The following is a 21,608-nucleotide window of genomic DNA, read 5'->3' as shown; positions in this document are numbered from 1 at the left end:
AGCAAACTGTTCACATTGTATATCAGGGCAAAACTAGAGCATGCTTCTCTCTTTTGGTCGCCGCACTTAAAGAAACATAAAAGAACGAACAGTAGAGAAGGATGGGAAGAAGACAACAGAGATGGCACCATGATTAGAGGGGACAAAATGTCATTTTTGTCCTGTGGTCAGTACAACGCGTTAGCCCTGCCATTTCGTACAGGTAGGTAGGTACACTCTCTCTCTCTCTCTCTCTCTCTCTCTCTCTCTCTCTCTCTCTCTCTCTCTCTCTCTCTCTCTATCTATCTATCTATCTATCTATCTCTCTCTCCCTTCCCATCGCCTACAACCCACTCACCATTCCATTCCTGCAACATCACCACCAGACTCGTCGAATCGCTCCCCCCCCCCTCCCCCAAACTCAAAAGAGTCTTGGCTGAAGTTATTGGACCACATGTTATCCTTGAGCCTGGCGGGCGGGCGGGCTGCTCTGGTCTGGCCACGAGAACGCGCGCGCGCACACACACACACACACACACACACACACACACACACGGTCTCACTCGACCGCGCTTTAATGCCTTCTTGTGTAAGACATTTGGTTGTCTGTCCGTGAGAGCTGGTGTCGTTATCCACCACCAAGGGAGGAGGCCTGGCCTCAGCCTCCTCCTCCTCCTCCCTCTGCGCCTTCAGAAGCGACCATCATCATCGTTTCGTCACTTGTGGGGGATCTAAGCTCACGTACAGACCCTGCAGATTTAGAAGTCCCAGGTCACGTACCTGCGCGACCTCACGCTCACGTACGAACACCGTCGTATTATCACGTACGGACAGTATCTCACAACCACTTAGGATATATATATATATATATATATATATATATATATATATATATATATATATATATATATATATAATATATTCATACTTTTCGCCATTTCCCGCAATGGAGAGGTAGCGTTAAGAACAGAGGACTGGGCCTTTGAGGGAACATCCTCACCTGGCCCCCTTCTCTGTTCCTTCTTTTGGAAAATTGAAAAAAAAAAAAAAGAGATGGGAGGATTTCCAGCCCCCCGCTCCCTTCCCTTTTAGTCGCCTTCTACGACACGCAGGGAATACGTGGGAAGTATTCTTTCTCCCCTATCCCCAGGGATAATATATATATATATATATATATATATATATATATATATATATATATATAGATAGATAGATAGATAGATAGATAGATAGATATAGCGCTGCGACTACCTTGTTCTAACGTACATAGAGCATTTTCAAGCCAGGAAACCTCACATCACGTACACGTTCCCCCTACTTTCACGTACACGTACCCCTCTACTCTTACGTACAGGCACCCCACTACTCTAACGTACACGTACCCCGCTACTCTCACGTATAGACGGTGTCTCGCATCACCTTCGAGTGGACAGTGTCTCGTGCCACCACGTCTCCGTTCTCGTACCTGGAGAAAATGAGAGCGAGATGTCTGGGACAAGTCTGTGCGGTCAAGACCCGTCAGGCAGGTCCAGTGTCAGTATGGTCTGGCGGTCAAGACCCCGTCAGGCAGGTTCAGTGTCATATGGTCTGGCGGTCAAGACCCCGTCAGGCAGGTCCAGTGTCAGTCATATGGTCTGTGCGGTCAAGACCCGTCAGGCAGGTCCAGTGTCATATGGTCTGGCGGTCAAGACCCCGTCAGGCAGGTCCAGTGTCATATGGTCTGGCGGTCAAGACCCCGTCAGGCAGGTCCAGTGTCATATGGTCTGGCGGTCAAGACCCCGTCAGGCAGGTCCAGTGTCATATGGTCTGGCGGTCAAGACCCCGTCAGGCAGGTCCAGTGTCATATGGTCTGGCGGTCAAGACCCCGTCAGGCAGGTCCAGTGTCATATGGTTTGGCGGTCAAAACCCGTCAGGCAGGTTCAGTGTCATATGGTCTGTGCGGTCAAGACCCCGTCAGACAAGACCAGCGAGACAAGGCTTTGCAGCCAAGACCTGTTGTACCAGTCAGTGGTAATTAGCTGTAGCGCTTAGCTTTGTAAAAGTGGGGGGTAGTGATTAGCTTTGTAACAGTGGTGTGTAGTGGTTAGCTTTCCTGACATCTACGACCACTGGTTCGACTCCCCGGGTTGGGGAGACGGAGCGCGGGTCACCTAGCCGTTCATCCTCTGTCTGGCTTGTTGCTATATGGCCACCAACTTGTGTTGGGGTAAAGCACCACAGCTGTGACGAGCCTAGCCAACAGACAGCTTGAAACTCGGCTCGAGTTAACTCTGGAGGTGTCCATGTATATTATATTTTATGTGTGCGTGTGTGTGTGTGTGTGTGTGTGTGTGTGTGTGTGTGTGTGTATGTGCGTGTGTGTGAGTGTGTATGTGTGTGTGTGTGTGTGTGTGTGTGTGTGTGTATTCCTATAAGTCCACGGGGAAATGAAACACGGTAAGTTCCCAAGTGCACTTTCGTGTAATAATCACATCATCAGGAGAGACACAAGAGAGAAATATAACAGTCAGTTGATATACAACGAAGAGACGTAGCTAGGAAGCCATATGGTACACATGCGATTCACCATTTTCCGCGTTTGCGAGGTAGAGTCAAGAACAGATGGCTGAGCCTTAAAGGAAATAATCCTTACTTGGCCCCGTTCTCTGTTCCTTTTCTTGGAAAAGTAAAATAGGAGGGCAGGGTTTCCACCCTCTCGCTCCCACCCTTTTTAGTCGCCTTTTATGACACGCAGGGAATACGTGGGCAGTATTCTCTCTCCCTCCCCCATCCCAAGGGTAAAAATATATATATACATATATATATATATATATATATATATATATATATATATATATATATATATATATGTATATATATATATATACATATATATATATATATATATATATATTCACATCTCTGTTGGCTCTGGTATCAACAGACTCGCAGAATACCAGCCATATCTGAACAACACTGAATGACAGAGACCTGAAGAACCATGTCTGTAAATCACTGTGATCAGCCTTGTCTGCGCAACAGTGATTGGTAGAGACCTGAATAACCTTCTCTGTGCAACACAGGCTGTGTGTAACCAGCCATGTCCGTATTGGAGGCTGTGCCACTACATAGCTCAGGCCTCTATAACCTTTCTAAGACAAGTGAACACATCACCCGACATCATCACATCCACAAAGACTTTAAAACTGACCCAAAAATCATACGAGTCAAGACGATGATAGAAAAAAAAAAGATTGTAGATAATCTTATTGTATTCGTTCTGAGATGGACTCCACCCACCTCGTAGCCTTGTCAAGAGAATGTGACGGAGAGGAATGATGCTTAATCACTAAGATCACCTCCTTTAAACACAAGAGACTCCCCATTCGAATACAGAATCAAAACAGTGGATAAAGAGCCATGGAAAATTCATATTTGAATAAAGAAATGACATGGCATTAGCCAGTAAATATCAACAAGTACTATGTGAGTGTGCAGTCTGTAGGGTGTGGTCTACATTCTGTTACTAGTCTATGATATATATATATATATATATATATATATATATATATATATATATATATATATATATATATATATATATATATATATAAGTTGTGAGGCGATTAACCTTGATATGAGGTTTTGTCAGACATTTGTTTCATACGTATCGCTTTTCTTTTTCAGTATATCTCAGTAAGTAAAAAAAGATGGATTTCATGCGCTCACACACACACACACACACACACATCACTTTGTGAGTTACTTTGTAAACATGGTCAGAGATGGCGGCAGTCTCTACAAAGTGATGGGGCTCACTGGAGCACAAGCCAGTGATCTGTGGGCGACGATGCAGCATACTGCAGTTGTGTACAAGTAAGTCTAAACAAAATGGGGGGCTGATCCCCCAAGCTTTTCAAATTGGAGGGTGATTCAGCCCCTCCCCCGCCCTTTTTCCCCCTTCTCCCCTTGTGACGCCGCCACTGCTTCTTCCCAGTCAAACTAAGACAAAGTGGTTAGATTCTTTTTTTTTCACCACAAACCCCTTCTTTTGACGCGCTGCATTTTGAGATGCATTATATTCTCTATAGTGAGTACACAAAGGTCTGTTCTCTCTATTCTCTTAAATTCTTTCACAAAGGATTTATAGAGAACGACAATCTTTCATAACTTGAAGGGTTACTATAAACAATATCTGCGCGCTCCCGGTAAATACATTTCATAAGATATTTCAAGTAAAGTAAGGGACATACCTGACTGCAGTCTTATACTGTTGAAATAATCTCAAACGACTAATTAAACTGAATGGTAAATATTTGAGTGAAGACGAAAATGAGGCCTACTAATTGATGTCTTAAAACAACAGTAAATCATATTTCACTTTCATGTGAAGTTTTGTGAGCATCGGGTTAACACAGAGTATGCTTTAGGATACAAGAAATATGTACTGAATCTATGTTTATCCTTACCAGTAAATGTTACAAAGCACATCATCATTCATATGATACAAGAATGTAAAACATATATTTTGACATGAGTGATACTGTAGTTAAACACTTTTAGACACATCTTAATCAACAAATGGATGGTGAAAGAGAGTTACACATTACCTAGACACAGTTGACAGGTGGCATGACTGATCAAGAGACCGTGCCACAGTACAGGTCGTCTGGTAGTGTGAGACAATATGATACACTGTAGTTCAAATCACAACTCCATCAAATGGGTCTGATTATCTGGGTATTTTGAAGGTCCGGCGTGTAGAGTCCAAGACCTTATGATAGACTCGAATCCATCGTACTGAAGTACCAACACCGCAATTCATAGGCTTAGTCGCACCTTGCGATTCTCTTCCACCTTACAGCTGTTGATTGAAATGTTTCTCTTCAATACTTATAACTTGCATTGACAGAAGTCGAGTTTACGCACAAATCTGTAGCAAAGCATATTTATCTGTTGATATACATCGCACAAGATGTTGGCCTGTGACTACACGAACGTGCTGATCGCCGTAGTGATGATCATGCCGTTTGTGTACGAATTCAGTCACCGATTTAGGTTGTACTTGAAATTTTTTCTTTATTATTCTATGGTGATGCTGTGCTCTGTTCTCTGCATCCCTTTCATTATCTGGAGGCCGGGCGATGTCAGGAATACCTTGTGAGTTTGAAAGCCTTCTGTTTTATTCCGTGTATGTATGGATGTGATAGACTCTGTGGTAGATCTTTTGCTCTGTTGCAAAATGTGATCACTTTCGTCCACGTCGTATCCACTGATAGTATATCTGTGATTGTGTTGTTACTTAGTGACATGAAGCGGTAGTGATAGATGCAGTATTGAAAGGTCGTATATAATGGACAGTTGTGTCTAGAAAGATGTTTCAATTGGTAGCGTACGTAGGATGCCATATTTTTCAAAGGTGTAAAAGTTACATCGTTATTACAGTATGCTGCTCCAGAATAGTCAGCTATGTTGAAAGGAGTTTGTGTCAAGAGGACAGTAGGAACGTTTAGAATTATATAACTAGCAAAACTTTTATGCTAAATGTAGGTTCTGGTACATAAGTTATCCCCATAACTCATGTCCAATATCACTTAGAGCTACAAGTTAACCTATAAAAAGTAGCATGATAGCTGAACTTTAGCTAACCTTAATATAACCATACCTAATCATGTAACTACACCTAATCCTTGTATGATTATGCACACAACCACCTAATATAATCCAGCCTGGGCTAAATTGACTTGAGATAACGTAGAATAATCTTGTTCAGGGGAATCAAAATCGTTTGATTTAAATTTGCATTGATATAAAACTTCAGGCATGTCTGATATTTAGCATGTCTTTGATTTGTAAGGGGTTCTCTGGTTATAGATATGAAAAAGTGGAATTTTGTCTTGTAATTAAGCTGAATAATACATTGAACTTAGTATTTCCTCATCACTAACTTTTTAATCTAGTATATATTTTCTCATCACTAGCTTTTTAATCTAGTATCGTTACATGTTTCTAGGTTCATAGGAATTTGTTTAGATTGGCTTCACAAAACTGTTAGCTTTAAATAAAGAGTGGTTTTGTTCTCAAATGCTAGTGTAGTGTTTAAAGAATACATTGAATGTTGCTGAGCATGATTTGGAGTATTGTATTTTATGGAATGATGGTAAATAAGGCAATAAAGTCATCGTGTATCAGGGAAAATTTAGGGGGTTGATTGTAACAAAAGTATGCATTACTCATGTAGAATATCAACAGAACCTGTAAAACTTCACTTCGCCTCACCTAACAGATGAAATGACAGTAGAAATATACCAACATTAGATTTGTTTGTTCTCTTTTAACAGGATAGCAACATATCCCCTCCGTGTGCTGAACCCTTTGCTTGGCCTTCATTGGGAGGTGCATGGTCAAGAACACATTGTGATAGATCGTCCTGCCATTGTGGTGGCCAACCATCAGAGTTCCGTCGATTTCCTAGGTCTGGCGTCTAAAGTTGTTAAGAATAAGATTTATTTTGTTAAGCCCACAGGAAATGGAAAGGCAGATTAAATAAGCTTTTGTCAGTTTCTCTTGGTGCCTCTGACTTTCCATTTCCTGTGAGTGTAATAGATATATCCCACCATGGTGTCATTGTGGTTATTATTTTAATTAAGGATATTAGGATTCCTTTTTTTGTGTCACGTAAAGGGACCAGTATGTAAAATATGACCAATTCTGTGATATTCAAGTTAAAGCTATAGGCATTGATATTATTTCTGAGTGAGGATACGGTGTAATCAAGGGGTTTAAAGAGTATTTTGCATAGGCTCACCTATCATAAAAATTCGATATCATTTTATTAAAGTTACAGTAATCACCTGCTTCTACAGTATTAAGGACTTTGTAGGTGTTCTTGAAAACATTACTGTTACATTTACAACCTGTAGGCATGAAAGTATGGTTGGAGACCTTACAAATTCAGTGAAACATCAGTGCAGAAGAGTCCATATGGTATGATGATGATAATCACAGATATGTTATTCTAATATGTCTTATTCCTTGTTTCATGGCCATTGATATCTCACACACACACACACACACACACACATACACACATGCTTAGTTTTGAATCCTGGGTGTGGCAGTCAGCCTATACCCACCCCAGATGATCACCTTCTTAAGGATGGTTGATTAATGGATACCTGGCTTAGGCTGTTGTGTGTGTGTGTGTGTGTGTGTGTGCATACATACATACATACAAACATACATACATACATACATACATTCATACATAAAAGTAAAGACGTGATACCTCTACATAAGGTTAAGAGATGGAGCAATACAAGTGTAAAATTCTCTCACCGTAACACACAAATAGTAAACACATACACAGATATATGGATATTATCTTTTTCTTTTCCATATTTATTTGCTGTTTCCTGTGGTAGCAGTTTAGCACCAGAAAAGAGGATGCATTTGATCACTTTCCCTTTCAAGATGTTATGTTTGATATACTGAAACAGAGCTCCCCTATCCACATCCAAGCCCCACAGACCTTTCTGTTGTTTCCTCTGACCTCTTCATAAGCCCAGATCAGTTTATTGACAGTGTCTCCGGTTCACACTGTCCCATTCACACTCCATACTCCCCTGCATGTTCAGGCCTCAGTAAGTCAGCTCATCTTTCGCTCCATCCTTCTGTCTCATAGATAGTTTTCCCCCCTTCTTGTTCCCTCCACTCTTGATGCATATACCCTACCTGTCAGTCTCTTCTTACTCATCATCTGCATATTATATATCCAAACCGTTTCTTCACATTGTGCTCTGCAATTACATGCATATTCCACTTATTAGAAGTGTGATTTCAGATGTGGATGAGGGTTTATGGACCAGGTGTTGCTTTGAAGGTTGTGTGTGTAAGAAAACATAAACAGAGTGATTTGTGTGTGGCATTTACAGGTTTAGGGTTGATAGAGATGCCTTATGATAGGTGCTTCATGTGTATGGGATGAATGAAAAGCTACTAAATGCAGAGAAGTTTTTGATTGGAAAATAAGATGTGTGTGCAGTTGGAGAGTGTAAGTGGCTCTCTGAGGAGATGAGGATGTGTCAAGGATGTATGGTTTTACATTGGCTGTTTTTTATGTATGTGGGCAGGATGGTGAGGGAGGTAAATGCCAGGGTCTTGGAGATGTGTGTGTGTGTGTGTGTGTGTGTGTGTGTGTGCTGGGAGAGGAAATGGGAGGTAATTTAGTTGCTGTTTATGGTTGATGTGGGTCTGGCAGCAGACTCCAGAAACTCCTTTTTCTCTTCCTCCTCCTTTTTGAGCTACTTTTTTAAACAGTTTTTTTTAAGCCAGTCTCACTAGCCTTGACCTCATGTAGTTATCCATGTAGCCATTAGGTTTGCCTTAGGTTGTTCAAAAGAACACACAACTTAAAGCATACTAGTGTTTTGATAGCAGTTTGAAAAATGTGCTTGTTTCTATGCTTTATCACCAACTTTGTACAATTAGCCATGATAATCATGCTGACCCTTCCTCACCATCCTTCACATACCTTAACCCTGCAAAATTGTAATATCGTGAAATTTTAAGTTACACTTCACTTAGAGTTAAGCTTATTTCAGAATTAGTTTGAGAATGCCATGAGGCGGCTCGTGAATTTTTTATTATATTAGAATGACAAAATATTTTATTTGTTACAACTAGTACTGTTTCTTTTGTAAATATGTTTATGATTTTTGTCTCACTCTTCCCTCCCCTCATTGTCTCATGAAACTGTCCAGGCCTCGGCTTGTGCTATCTGCTGCTGTTTTTAGTAAACACTGCATATTTGCAAGCAGTAATTTATGTAAAGATGTATATGTTCTGTATTGGTTTAATTAGTTGCTGTGTCATGAGTACTAATGAGATTTTTAAGTATAATACTCCAGAAAGCATTTTAAGGGGCCCTTAGAACTTCAAGACTGTGTTGCAATCAATAGCAGGTACATTATGGACTCCTTAGATTGAATCGTTCCTTGATGAGACCACTTTTTTGGTCCAGTGATGATGATATAGCCTCAGTGATGGTGACTTTTCACTTGTAGTGTAATCTTGTGCAGGTAGAGTTCATGAATGCCTGCCTCAGGTATCTGTGTATTACATATATTCATCAGTGTTCTATATGGATGTTTTTTTCAGATATTACGTCTTTATTTAGACAACAGTAATCGAAAATTACCATCAATGGTTCATCCTCAAGTTGTAACATTACTAATGTAGGAAATTTTTTTTATTTACCCCTATTCAATTTGCATGCAGTACTACTGGAGGAGAAACATTTTTGATTTTTGCATTCAGGTGTTTAAGAAAGCTTCTTGAGCATAAACAGAAAAATATTGTAAACAGTGATGGGATAGTAAAGCAGGAGGCTCTTTAGGAGAGGGCAGAACCTTGCAGATGTCAGAGATCTGCCATCTGTTAAGGAGAAGTCCAGCCAGAGAGAAAGCTAGATATGGGAGAACAAAATGAAAAAGGAGAGCCCTGTCAAAAGCTTTTTATATGAAGATGTAGATTCTTGATAATCCTCATGAATATCGATAACCTATAAGATTTGCTCACTTCCTACCCCAGGATTCTCTACTATTCTCATAAGGCTCCTGCAGCACTCTGAAAGCTGGCTACATCCATCTGTCAGGGCCACAGGTCATAAAATGTTTTGATGTATGCGTGTCTGTGTGCAGAGTGCAGGGCAACTGATTAGTAAGTACTTTGGGTCTTCTTTATAGTAGTTGTATTATAGGTATGAATGGTCTTGGGAAATGTTGAAATGGTGTTTGTAGTGTTGTAGTATTGGGTATATTTATGGGTGATTAAAAGTTTAAGCTTCTGGTAGTCCTCATACCACATTTACAGGCATTACTTTTGTCACACACAGCTTCTAGCAGTGATATGTTAAATATAGTGTGAATTACATTTACTACTTACAGTATGATGTGCTTCATTGTGATATGGATTTCATGTAGATGTGGCTTTTTTTGCACATGACCTCCATTAAAGGGTTCTTCAGTTTTTGACTTATAATGCTTGCCATAGACAGGCATTACTTTTTTCGCATTTAACTTTTGGTATTGGCTATTTACAAAACTCTTGACTTATGCTGATATGCAGTGCAAGTATGTAGTATGGTTTCTTATGATATTGAGGGGTGATCAGAATTAAAGAGCAATTGTAGTTGATATAGTTCATTTTCTCTTGTAACTGGATGCACTTATTTCAAAGCCTGAACATGATTTATTCTTATAAAATTAAGTTTTTTTTAAAAGGATGGGGTTGGTGGAGAGAAGAAAGAGGGAATATATTGTGGATACAGTACAGGTATCAACACATTACCAGTGCACATCAGTGTATGAGTTCCCATATGGGTTGTCTAGAAATATCTTTATCATTTTTAAGATTTTCAGCATGGGTTTTTACTTAGTCATAGCACTTTTAACACATGCCTTATTCTGTACAGATGTATGTACATAGCATTAGACATTTCAAGATGTTGAAAGAGCATTATGATAAAGCTTCCATTATAGATGCTAGAATTAATCACAGTGTAAGTCGAGAAGGCATTGTTAAAGACTTGATATTCTCCTATCATAATCAGTGGTTGTAAAAGGAAGATCAAGATGGTAGAGAAAGGAGAGAAAGTGTGTTTTATGGGTCTACTATCCATCCATATGCTAACACAACTTTTGTTTCTCATCACAGACAAAATGGCAAATGAAAGCTATGAGTAAGGGCTACTGCCGAGAGCAGTGAATGTGAGCTCAATTTGTGAAGTACGAGGTTCATCCCTATGGCTGGTCATAGCATTGCTCGACCTTTGTGCAGTACATAGTGGATTACTGTATCTTTGATTCCTGACAGACTGTGAGTTTTCCAATCCATCTCTTGTTTAACACCTTGATAAAATTGTGGATGTTAGAGCTGCTCCAGCCCTTAGTCAAAAAGCTTGATAGGCTTTGTCTCATTAACAAGACTTCTTGGGGAATCGATGGAGAGCCTAATATTAAAAACAGAAACATAGATTTGCCACAGATAATGTGTAGATCACCCTTATGTGTGGGTGTACACTCTTTTCATTAAGATCAAAAAATCCATAGTAGGTAGTGAGGCAGAGGGTGATAATCTACAACTTGCTCCCAATGGTGTGTGAGGGTTGATCATTTTACAACCCATTGGTTCAGTGAAAATTACTGGGTGATGAAAGGTATAGAAGGAAACACTGGCAGCCATGGGAGTAGTTACTAACTCTTAAGGGGAGAAGTTGGGTTTGAAAACTTTGATGGGTGCCCTTTATGGTTGGAATTCATTTGATACACTTCTCTTCAAAAGTGGATGTACATTGTAGATTAAAGACAGTTGTAGTCATTTAAGGGGAGCTGAATGAGTTTTGAGTGGCTGTCAAAGTCTTCTTTAAGGTAAAAAATCTCAGTGATTTGTTTTTTCATCCAAAGACCGATCAAGGAAATGATTTGCTTAACTATCATATGTTTTGTGTGAGTTTGATAGTGTGCAAGAAGTGTTGCTAGCCCATATTCTTTACAGTGTCCCGCACAAAAGAGTCAGCTCAGCTGAGATTCCATATGTATCAACAGAAGATAGAACAAGGATCATCTGGTCAGATATCTTAACCTTACCTCTGACCTTGGAATTTTTTAAGTACATGTTGTATTGTGCCCTATGAAGTTTCAGGAGAAATTTATGGAGGCCCATGAAAATCTCTTGGTATTGTCCAACTTAATGATTAAGGATCGTATCGTTGATTTTATGTTTTTTGTTGGCTTTAAGAGATGGTACACAGATTTGGATGATGAAGGAATCTTCTCCCAGCCTGATAAGTTTTTTTTCTTGGGTGGCATTGTAAATAGAGTTATGGATAAGTTCAGCTTCCTGTTATTTTATTTCAGGTTCACATTGCTCCCCGGGCTTAAGCAGATTAATAGTTTTCTGGAAAGCATTGTAAAACTGTCTTCACTCCTGGGTTTTCGTTATGTTTATGACTTTCATTGATATTGGTCAGTAATGGAAATTTCCAGTCTGTTTCTGAAGTCTTGAGCTTTGTATGGATTTTAAGGACTTATTTCCACCAGTTTTCTCTTCAATTAGGTAACCTGTTGGAGTACAATTGGGAATCATTAATGAGATAGTACAAGATTGCATGGACATCATTTGGATTAATTGTGGTGCTGCAGTAGTCTTCTGAAAGTTAAATAGCAGTTCTTTTACTGTTTTTTGCTTGGTTGTTTCATGATCACCAACTGTAAACTGATACTGTATTGCTTCCTCAAACTGGTTAACCCTTTTTCATATTATCATATCTGCATACCCATTTTTGGTCTTTGAAGATGCTGAATATTTTGCAAACCAGGGTATGGTATCAGTGAGTCGCATTTGCTTGGTGGGGTGGGGGGTCATTTACATTGCCAGGATATTTGCTTTAGTCCATCTCCTGTTAGGTGGAAACCACCATATTTTAAAACTGAAAAACTTGTTGTTTATGCAAGGTCTCATGTTCTGTATAATAGGACAAGGTTTTCACAGTGAAATAGTAAAACTAGCAAGCTTAATCAATCAATGAGTTTTTACATATGAGAGGACCAGACTTTGGAGTCCTTAGAGGCTCAGTAGGACTTTTGGTGATAGGTATTTGCTTGGATGCCTTATGTCTTTGCTAAGATTTGTAGCTTTGGAAGATTGAACCATGCTAGGACTAGATTTAAAGCAGAGACTCCTTGAAGGTCCTCTTTAGAGAAAAATTAACTTTAAGATGCTGGTTTTGCTCTTAGAACTTTGAGAAATTTTTTTTGCTTTGTATTTCCTCCTATTCTATATACCTCTTAGGGAAGACTATTTCAGGTAAGGGTAAATGAGAGGTCGGCTTAAAAAAAAGACAGCTTTTAGCCAATGAAAAGCATGTTTCAAAAATAAGACCTTTTACTTGCCCACCTTATCTCAGCTCAAGACTGAGGGGCATAGAGGGGGGGGGGGGGGTAGCTGAATTGATGTCGTGGCTAGTTGTGCAGGGATCACAGCTTAGCTGGTGATTATAGCATTTTTATTAATCATATTTTTCACACCACCCACTTTACACCGTATAGCTGTGATTATGTGTCCATTTAATGACTATGGCATTGTTGTTTGTGTTCTTAACTATATGCCCTTCTGACCATCAACTGCTTCCTTCAGGTATTGGTTCTTGTAACCCTCTGCTACCTCAGGTATATGTCCTCCTGACCCTAACCTACCTCCCTCAGGGATATATCCTTCTGACCTTCAGTTATATGTCCCTCTGATCCTCACCTGCCTCCTTCAGGTATATGTCCCTCAATTACCTACTTGGGATATATATCTTTCTTACCCTCACCTACCTCCTTCAGGTATATGTCCTTCTGACTCTCACCTGCATCCTTGAGGTATGTCATTCTTACCCTCAACTACCTACCACAGATATATGTCTTTCTGTTCCTCAGCTGCCTCCTTTAGGTATGTGTCTTTCTTACCCTCAACTACCTTCCTCAGGTATATGTCCTTCTGTCTCTCAAGTGCCTCTTTCTGGTATAAGTCCTTTCCTTCAACTACCTTTCTCAGGTGAACATCGTTTACTCATTTGACCCTCAACTACCTCTGGTATTTTGAGTTATGTGTTCTCTGTAACCACAATGTTTAAACCCAATGGTTGTGAGCCAAACTACATATGGTGATGGCAGGTAAGAGGTTTTGATAATAAATGTGCTTTTTACTGGCTAAAAAAAAATTTTACATTCATGTAAAACTCTTGAACTAATAACAAACTAATGACCTACAGTATTTTATTAGTACTTCCCTTATTGGTCTCAGTTCTAGTAGACTTCTTTTATTGTAATGTGACACGTATGTGATGTAACCAAGGCTTTTAAGCAGAGATGAAGGACAGGATATTATTACAGGATGAGAGTATGGGAAGGGCTTATGAGGGGGTAGCAGGTTCATGGAGGACCCAAAATTTCTGTGATAGTAAATACCATTTTATAGAGCACTTCTGTACATGGAAACTCTGAAGACTAATAAATTTAGGATAAAAGTATTAGACATTAAAAGGATGATGATATTGAGGTACAACATTCAAGAGGAGAGTGTGGATATTGAGTAAATGACTTTGTGGAGAAACTTAAGTTTTGTTGCTTCTCACAAAGTGAAACATGTAAGTTCAATTAAGTAGCTAGCTGTGAGGCCTCAGCAAGTAAGTACAGCCAGTGCTTTATGGAGCTGTAATGTTAATCTTAGTGTCTGTCTCTGCACAGTTTAGTGTCAGATCAGCAGAAAAATGCTTGTTTGTGAAAGCTGTGAATGTTTTGCAGAGATAAAAGGTTACTTGAAAAATGATAAGAAAAGGTGTTTGTTGTCAGCTGACAAGAGTATGCAAGAGATGGTATAATAAAATTTTATTAGAAAACTTGACTTTTATTCATATAGATAGAAGTCTTAAACAGAAGTCTTATCTGCTTTTGTCTTTTTCTTCATCAAATTGATTCACTTCATCACTTGTAATGTTTCTTGTAATTCCTTTTATTTGAATAGGAATGGTGTACATGTGGCCCATGTTTCACAAGATAACAGCCATTGCAAAGAAGGAATTATTTTATGCCATGCCATTTGGGATAACAGCTTGGTTGTGTGGCACCAGATTTATTGACCGCAGGAACCCAGACAAAGCCAAAGCTTCAATGAATGCTGCATTAGATTATGTAAAAGAAAAAAGTGTAAGTGGAGACCTTTTGATTAGTCCATCTAAGTGTTAGTTCTTTAAATCAAAACATTAATGAATGTTCTCAGACAAGGGATTTGTATTGTAATTATGCCTTTCATACAGAAAAGTAAGTACTGTTAGTTGAACAGTCAAATCAAGAACTACCCTCTCATTTTCTAATTTCAACAGATTCTTGGCTTGGACTAAATTCATATTTAAGATAGAAATTTAAAGTTCCTTATGATTAGAATAGATGGTGAGGAAATTTATTTAAAACAGGTTTGTTTATAATGCTTTGAATTTTGCATGTGATGTCTGCCATGTGAGAAATAGTTTTAGTTTAAGGATATCAGTTGCTGCATGTGTATAGTAACTGCTGTTAGATTTTGTCCAAGTATGATGTTATTGTATCATATCCCTTACCGTAGGATGTATGCTGAATTGAGGTAACCTCTGTTGCAAGATATTAGTCATTTTATTTATATTTGGCAAGTGAGAGGCAGTTCCCTTCCAGCAATATGGGGATAGAATTCTTATTAGTATAGAATAATATTAAATGGCATCCCAAGATAGTAAGAACTGAAGTATGATATTTGATTATTTTAGTTTGTCCCTGCTGTGACCTGACACCAGTAAACAATGGTGAAGGAATTTTGGATGAAGCCCTGGGAAAAATGTTCAGTGCTTGCAAATTGATTAGATTTATCCAGTGATTAGGATTATAGACTGAACTGTATTGTACACCAAAATGTTTGTCAAGATGCACTTTGCTACCTTAGATTTTAATTCTCAGAATCTTGTAACTTTTGTTAGATTTCTGTCAAATTTCTGATATTTCTCTCTTTTCATTAAGATGACTTTGAAGAGGATCCCTGTTGGTCCAGTATGGCTCTACTTTACAATATATGATTTCTCTACACTAATTGTTTGCATTGACGTGTCAGAATTGTTCATTATGCCCGTTGGAAAAGTATGCAAGAATGTCTCAGTTGATATTCAGCATTTGCAACTGTAGAATATAAATTGGAACAATACCATTGACGGTTTGATATATTACCATACTATGGCACACCAAGTTATTCAGTATAATAGTTATTTGGGGATGTGTGCATGGACTGGTAGTATTCTGTCCACAATCACACAATCTTGTCACAAATGACACTTGACAGCACTTAACTCCTTGACAACACTTAACTCACACTACTCATTCTTCACAACTCAAGATTTTCCTCTGGTGAATGCTTTACAGTAGCCTTGCCTTTTATTAAATAGTATTAGCAATAGATAGAAGTAGTAGGTAGGAATGTTAGACAGGAGCTTTAGGTAGAAACATAAGGTAGAAGTAGTTAGGAGCATTAGGTGGAGCATTAGATAGAAGTAGTAGGCTGTTACAGTAGGCAGGAATATTAGGTAGATGTTTACATTAGTTAGAAGTAGTTGGTAGGAACATTAAGTAGGAGCCTCTCAGAACAATGTGCTGGAGGTGCCCTCTGCCAGCGACTTGCTAAGGGTGAGGCGCTAAAGGCTTAAAAGCAGCACTGCTGTTTAACAGTTATGGAGACTTTTGCTGTGGCCACCCCTTGAGGCAGTTCCCAAAGGGAACAGGCATCAGTAATATGACTAGATAGGTAGAGGTTGTGTGCAAATTAGTGACTTGAAAAGAAAAAGAGAATCTGAGGTTTTCATATATATATATATATATATATATACTGTATGCATATACATATTTGTTTATAGGTGCCATTCCACATGGAGGTCATGTTTGATAAACTTGTAAGATTTTTACAAGAGAGTGAATTGTGTCTTGGACAGGATGGAAGAGTCAGTGGATTGTTTGTGTCATGACTACCAGGAACTATTTGACACTGTACTTTGTGAGAGGTTGATTAAGAAGCCAGATCACTAGGTAGAAATAAGGGGGAAATTCCTTCAATGGGTAGAAGATTACCTCAGTGGAAGCGAACAAAGAAAATATGTTAAAAGAGCTTTCTCCAAATGGATTGAAGTGACCAGTGGAGTGCTGTAGGAATCTGTTCTGGGACCATTACTCTTCTTGATCTATGTAAGTTGCTTGAAGGTAAGGACTAGTACTTGAATATGTTTGGAGGTGATGTAAAGATCATGAGGAAAGTGAAAAGCAAGGAGGATTGATTCCACTTACAAAGCCATCTGAACAGACTCCAAAGTTGGTCTGATACATGGCTGATGAAATTCCACCCAAGCAAATGTAAAGTATTGAGGATAGAGTATTGAGGATAGGACAAAGAGAAATAAGGCCTCAATATGATTGTTCTTTAGGAAGAAATAAGCTTTAGGATTCTGTGTATGAGAAGGACTTGGGAGTCAACATCATACCTAATGTATTGCCAGAGTCATTACATAAGGTCAAAACTAGATTATGCTTTCAAGTTTGGTCACTCACTGCATCAAAAGAAGCATAAAGAGCTAATTGAGAAGGTCTGGAAGAGGTCATCAAAGATGGTCTAGAATTAAGATAGCTAAGTTTCAGGGCAAGGTTAGGGGCTTTAAGTTTTGTCAGCTTGGAAGAGAGAAGAATAAGTTGTGATCTGGACTCAACCTTTAAGACTTTAAAACAGATCACTATCATGGACAGTGAACAGTTCTTCGAGAGATGTGGAGATAGAGCAACCAGAGGTCATAACATAGAATTAAGCAAGAATTTTGTTAACAAAGATGTGAAGAAGTATTTATTTTATATAAGAGTGCTGGATGAATGGAATAGAATGACAGGATATGGTTAATGCAGAGTGAATTCATGAATTTAAGAAGTTGTTTGGTAGCAGAAAATGTTTAAGAAATGGGATCTCATAAGTTTGAAACTCCATGCTCATTAAGTACAAGTAGGTGACTACAAGTATCGATTTTTTCCTTTAAGTAAAAGTGGGCCATTAGACAGTGTAAGTACCTCTTGTTTTGATAGTGACTGACATATTTGCACACCATATCTATCGTAGAATTTATGACCAGGTTTGATTAGTACATATGACCTGATATGTATTATCAGTGATATGAACATTAATTTTTCTATTTCATTTCTCAACAGGTAAAACTGTGGGTGTTCCCAGAGGGTACACGTAGCATGGCAGATGAGATGTTGCCATTTAAAAAGGGTGCCTTTCATTTGGCAGTTGAAGGCCAGTTGCCAATCCTGCCTATTGTTTACTCTTCTTACCGAGGTTTTCTTAACCATCCTTGCAAGATTTTTAATCCAGGTACTTATTTTGCATTATGCTGTTATCTTTGATCTCATTTTTTGAGGTAAACTAGTGAAATTTCTAATTTCAGATTCTGATTATAACCCATTTGTATCATTATATTTAACTGGATCTTACAGATCTGCTGGACTGTACCTACATTCTGGGAGGATTTGTCTTTGTTATTGTATGAAAAGGAGTGCAGTCTCTTTAGGGAACTTCTCACTCCAAAAGAGTTCATTATTCCTCCTCCTAATTGTAGCATAGCCATGAAGTTGCAGGATTTCTGTAAAAGGGGTTGTACAGTTATATAACTAGAACAGAAAGTATATAGATATAATTTATAATACAAGATAGTTTGTAAGTTAGTTCAGCTTAAGTTCTTGCTGAAGTTGCTTATATCTAATTATGTTTATTTGGCCCAGATGTAAGGTCCTCTCTTAAATTGCACTACATGGACATATAATCTTTGTAGGGTGAGACATTCCCAGAAAAAAAATGAAAAGTAATGGAACTCATATAAAGAGACTTCCATGGATATAGTGGTTTGTGTTAATGTCTATGAATTGTGCGTGGGGTATCCTGGGTTCCAGTCTTGGGATGAGTAGTTGCACTGCTGCCATCCCAGATAATCATCCTCCCTTTAGGGCTGGATTATGAAATGGGACTCCTGCCTCACACTTCAGCTCCCTCTGCTCACCAGTTCCCCCACCTCCACCAGCAAACATAACATTACCAAAACACACACACACTTAAATGACCCATTAGGCAATAAACAACTGCTATCCCAGCTCAGTCTTAAACAACACCTCACTGGACTTACACCCATCAAAAACAGCACTATGCAGACAAACAAGAGTCACACTGTCCCATATATGCTTTGAACATCACGCATCCCTACAACATTACAACCCATCCTTAAACAGATTAAACAGCCACGTTGACAACACACACCTTTGTTACAGACCCACCTTCATCTTGAACCGCTCACTGTCCTCTCCTTTTTTCTCTTCTTTGTACACATGTCTTGCTTTTTTGATAAAAGCTCCTCTGTTGCTAATGGCTTCCCTCCCAACTCATATATATGTAACAGCTTCTATAAAGAATTTCTATCAGCCCTGTCATGTGCTTTCTCCAGTTTTATTGATGCACTTACAAATCCTTTTGTTTCTCCAAGTATCTTTTCTCACATAGATTTTTATACCAAACATTGTGTACCACTCCTGAGACACATTGTTCCTCCCCCAGTCTGATACTCTGTTCATGCCTCCACCCTGTTAGTCATCTTCTTTCCATGCAACTTACCACTTGCACTCAACAAACTTATACCTCTGTAATTTGAATACCCAGTTTTGTACCACTTTCCTTCATACAGTGGTACTATACAGGCATTTTGCCTGTCCTTAGGCACCTCACTATGAGCTATGCAAACATATATTGAAAATTTTAACTTGTTAACAACACAGTCACCCCTTTCATAAGAAATTCAGCTGCAATCCTGTCTACTTCAGGGACTTTTCTGCACATTATCTTACACAAGGCTTTCATCCCCTCCTCTCTGTCCACCTAACTGCTTGCCATGACTATCTCACTTCTCATACTTACAAATCCAAAATACCCAACATCTACCACACTCTTATTTGACACATTCAACATCCTTTGAAAATATTCTCTCCATCTTCTCTTCACCTTTCCCTGTACCACTTCCCCATTTGCCCCTTCAATTAATGCCCCTAATTTTTCTGATGTTCTTATACTATTAACTGCATTGTGAAACAGTTTTTTGATCCAGCTTGAAGTTTACTGATACTCATTCAACATCACACCCATTGCCCTTGTCTTCAGCTGTTGCATCTTCCTCTTGACTTCTTGCCACTTTCTCATATACATCTCCCAGTCTGTGAAAGTCCTTCCTTGTGATTATTTTTTTAATGTTAGCTGAGATGGCACAGGCAACTGAAGCCCTAATCAAGGCCATCTCATTAATGTTATATATATTTTATATTTATTATACTTTGTAGCTGTCTCCTGTGTTAGTTAGGTAGCGCAAGGAAACAGATAAAAGATTGGCCCAATCCACCGACATACACATGTATATACATACATGTCCACACATGCACATATACATACCTATACATCTCAACGTATACATATATATACACACACAGACAAATACATATATACACATGTACATAATTCATAGTGTCTGCCCTTATTCATTCCTGTAGCCACCCCGCCACACATGAAATGACAACCCACTCCCCCCCGCATGTGCGCGAGGTAGCACTAGGAAAAGACAACAAAGGCCACATTCGTTCACACTCAGTCTCTAGCTGTCATGTATAATGCATCGAAACCACAGCTGCCTTTCCACATCCAGGCCCTGCAAAACTTTCCATGATTTACCCCATTTATCATTATACTTGATCGTTGTTTCCCTTGTCAGCGAGGTAGTGCCAAGAAACAGATGAAGAAAGATCCATCCACTCATATATATTTATATACATATATATTTTTCATACATACAGTATTTGCCATTTCCCACATCATCTAGGTAGCATCAAGGACAGATGACTGAGCCTCAGAGGGGAAAAATCCCCACTTGGCCCCCTTTGCTGTTTCTTCTTTAGGAAAAGTAAAACTGTAGGGGAGGATTTCCAGTGTCCCTCTCACCCCTTTTAGTCGCCTTCTATGACATGCAGAGAATACATGGAAAATATTCTTTCACCCCATCCACTAGGATATATGTTCAGGCCCCGATCACACAAAATCTTTTTCACTCCATCTTTCCACCTCCAATTTGGTCTCCCTCTTCTCCTCGTTCCCTCCACCTCCGACACATATATCCTCTTGGTCAATCTCTCCTCACTCATTCTCTCCATGTGCCCAAACCATTTCAAAACACCCTCTTCTGCTCTCTCAACCACGCTCTTTTTATTTCCACACATCTCTCTTACCCTTACGTTACTTACTCGATCAAACCACCTCACACCACACATTGTCCTCAAACATCTCATTTCCAGCACATCCATCCTCCTGCGCACATCTCTATCCATAGCCCACGCCTCGCAACCATACAACATTGTTGGAACCACTATTCCCTCAAACATACCCATTTTTGCTTTCCGAGATAGTGTTCTCGACTTCCACACATTTTTCAAGGCTCCCAAAATTTTCGCCCCCTCCCCCACCCTATGATCCACTTCCGCTTCCATGGTTCCATCCGCTGACAGATCCACTCCCAGATATCTAAAACACTTCACTTCCTCCAGTTTTTCTCCATTCAAACTCACCTCCCAATTGACTTGACCCTCACCCCTACTGTACCTAATAACCTTGCTCTTATTCACACCCACTCTCAACCTTCTTCCTCCACACACCCCACCAAACTCAGTCACCAGCTTCTGCAGTTTCTCACATGAATCAGCCACCAGCGCTGTATCATCAGCGAACAACAACTGACTCACTTCCCAAGCTCTCTCATCCCCAACAGACTTCATACTTGCCCCTCTTTCCAGGACTCTTGCATTTACCTCCCTTACAACCCCATCCATAAACAAATTAAACAACCATGGAGACATCACACACCCCTGCCGCAAACCTACATTCACTGAGAACCAATCACTTTCCTCTCTTCCTACACGTACACATGCCTTACATCCTCGATAAAAACTTTTCACTGCTTCTAACAACTTGCC

At 39.3% G+C, this 21,608-nt stretch overlaps 1 protein-coding gene across 2 annotated transcripts in view; it reads left to right on the top strand.

Moving 5' to 3' along the window:
• Window positions 1–21,608, top strand: part of LOC139766586 (1-acyl-sn-glycerol-3-phosphate acyltransferase alpha-like) — a 126,588-nt gene that overhangs the window by 89,229 nt on the left and 15,751 nt on the right. The window contains exons 1-4 of one of the 2 annotated variants that reach the window (XM_071695435.1): window positions 4,874–5,118; window positions 6,300–6,433; window positions 14,527–14,708; window positions 17,760–17,928. In XM_071695435.1, the coding sequence (XP_071551536.1) occupies window positions 4,934–5,118; window positions 6,300–6,433; window positions 14,527–14,708; window positions 17,760–17,928 (670 nt within the window). In that variant the 5' untranslated portion in view covers window positions 4,874–4,933. Of the gene's footprint in view, window positions 1–4,873; window positions 5,119–6,299; window positions 6,434–14,526; window positions 14,709–17,759; window positions 17,929–21,608 lie in introns of those variants that run through there. The other variant, XM_071695436.1, reaches the window with a different exon arrangement.

The sequence above is a fragment of the Panulirus ornatus genome, chromosome 58 (genome assembly GCF_036320965.1).
Source record: "Panulirus ornatus isolate Po-2019 chromosome 58, ASM3632096v1, whole genome shotgun sequence".
Taxonomy (NCBI): domain Eukaryota; kingdom Metazoa; phylum Arthropoda; class Malacostraca; order Decapoda; family Palinuridae; genus Panulirus; species Panulirus ornatus.
The sequence above is the reverse complement of the archived record's forward strand: the minus strand, read 5'-3'. Positions and strand labels throughout refer to the sequence as shown.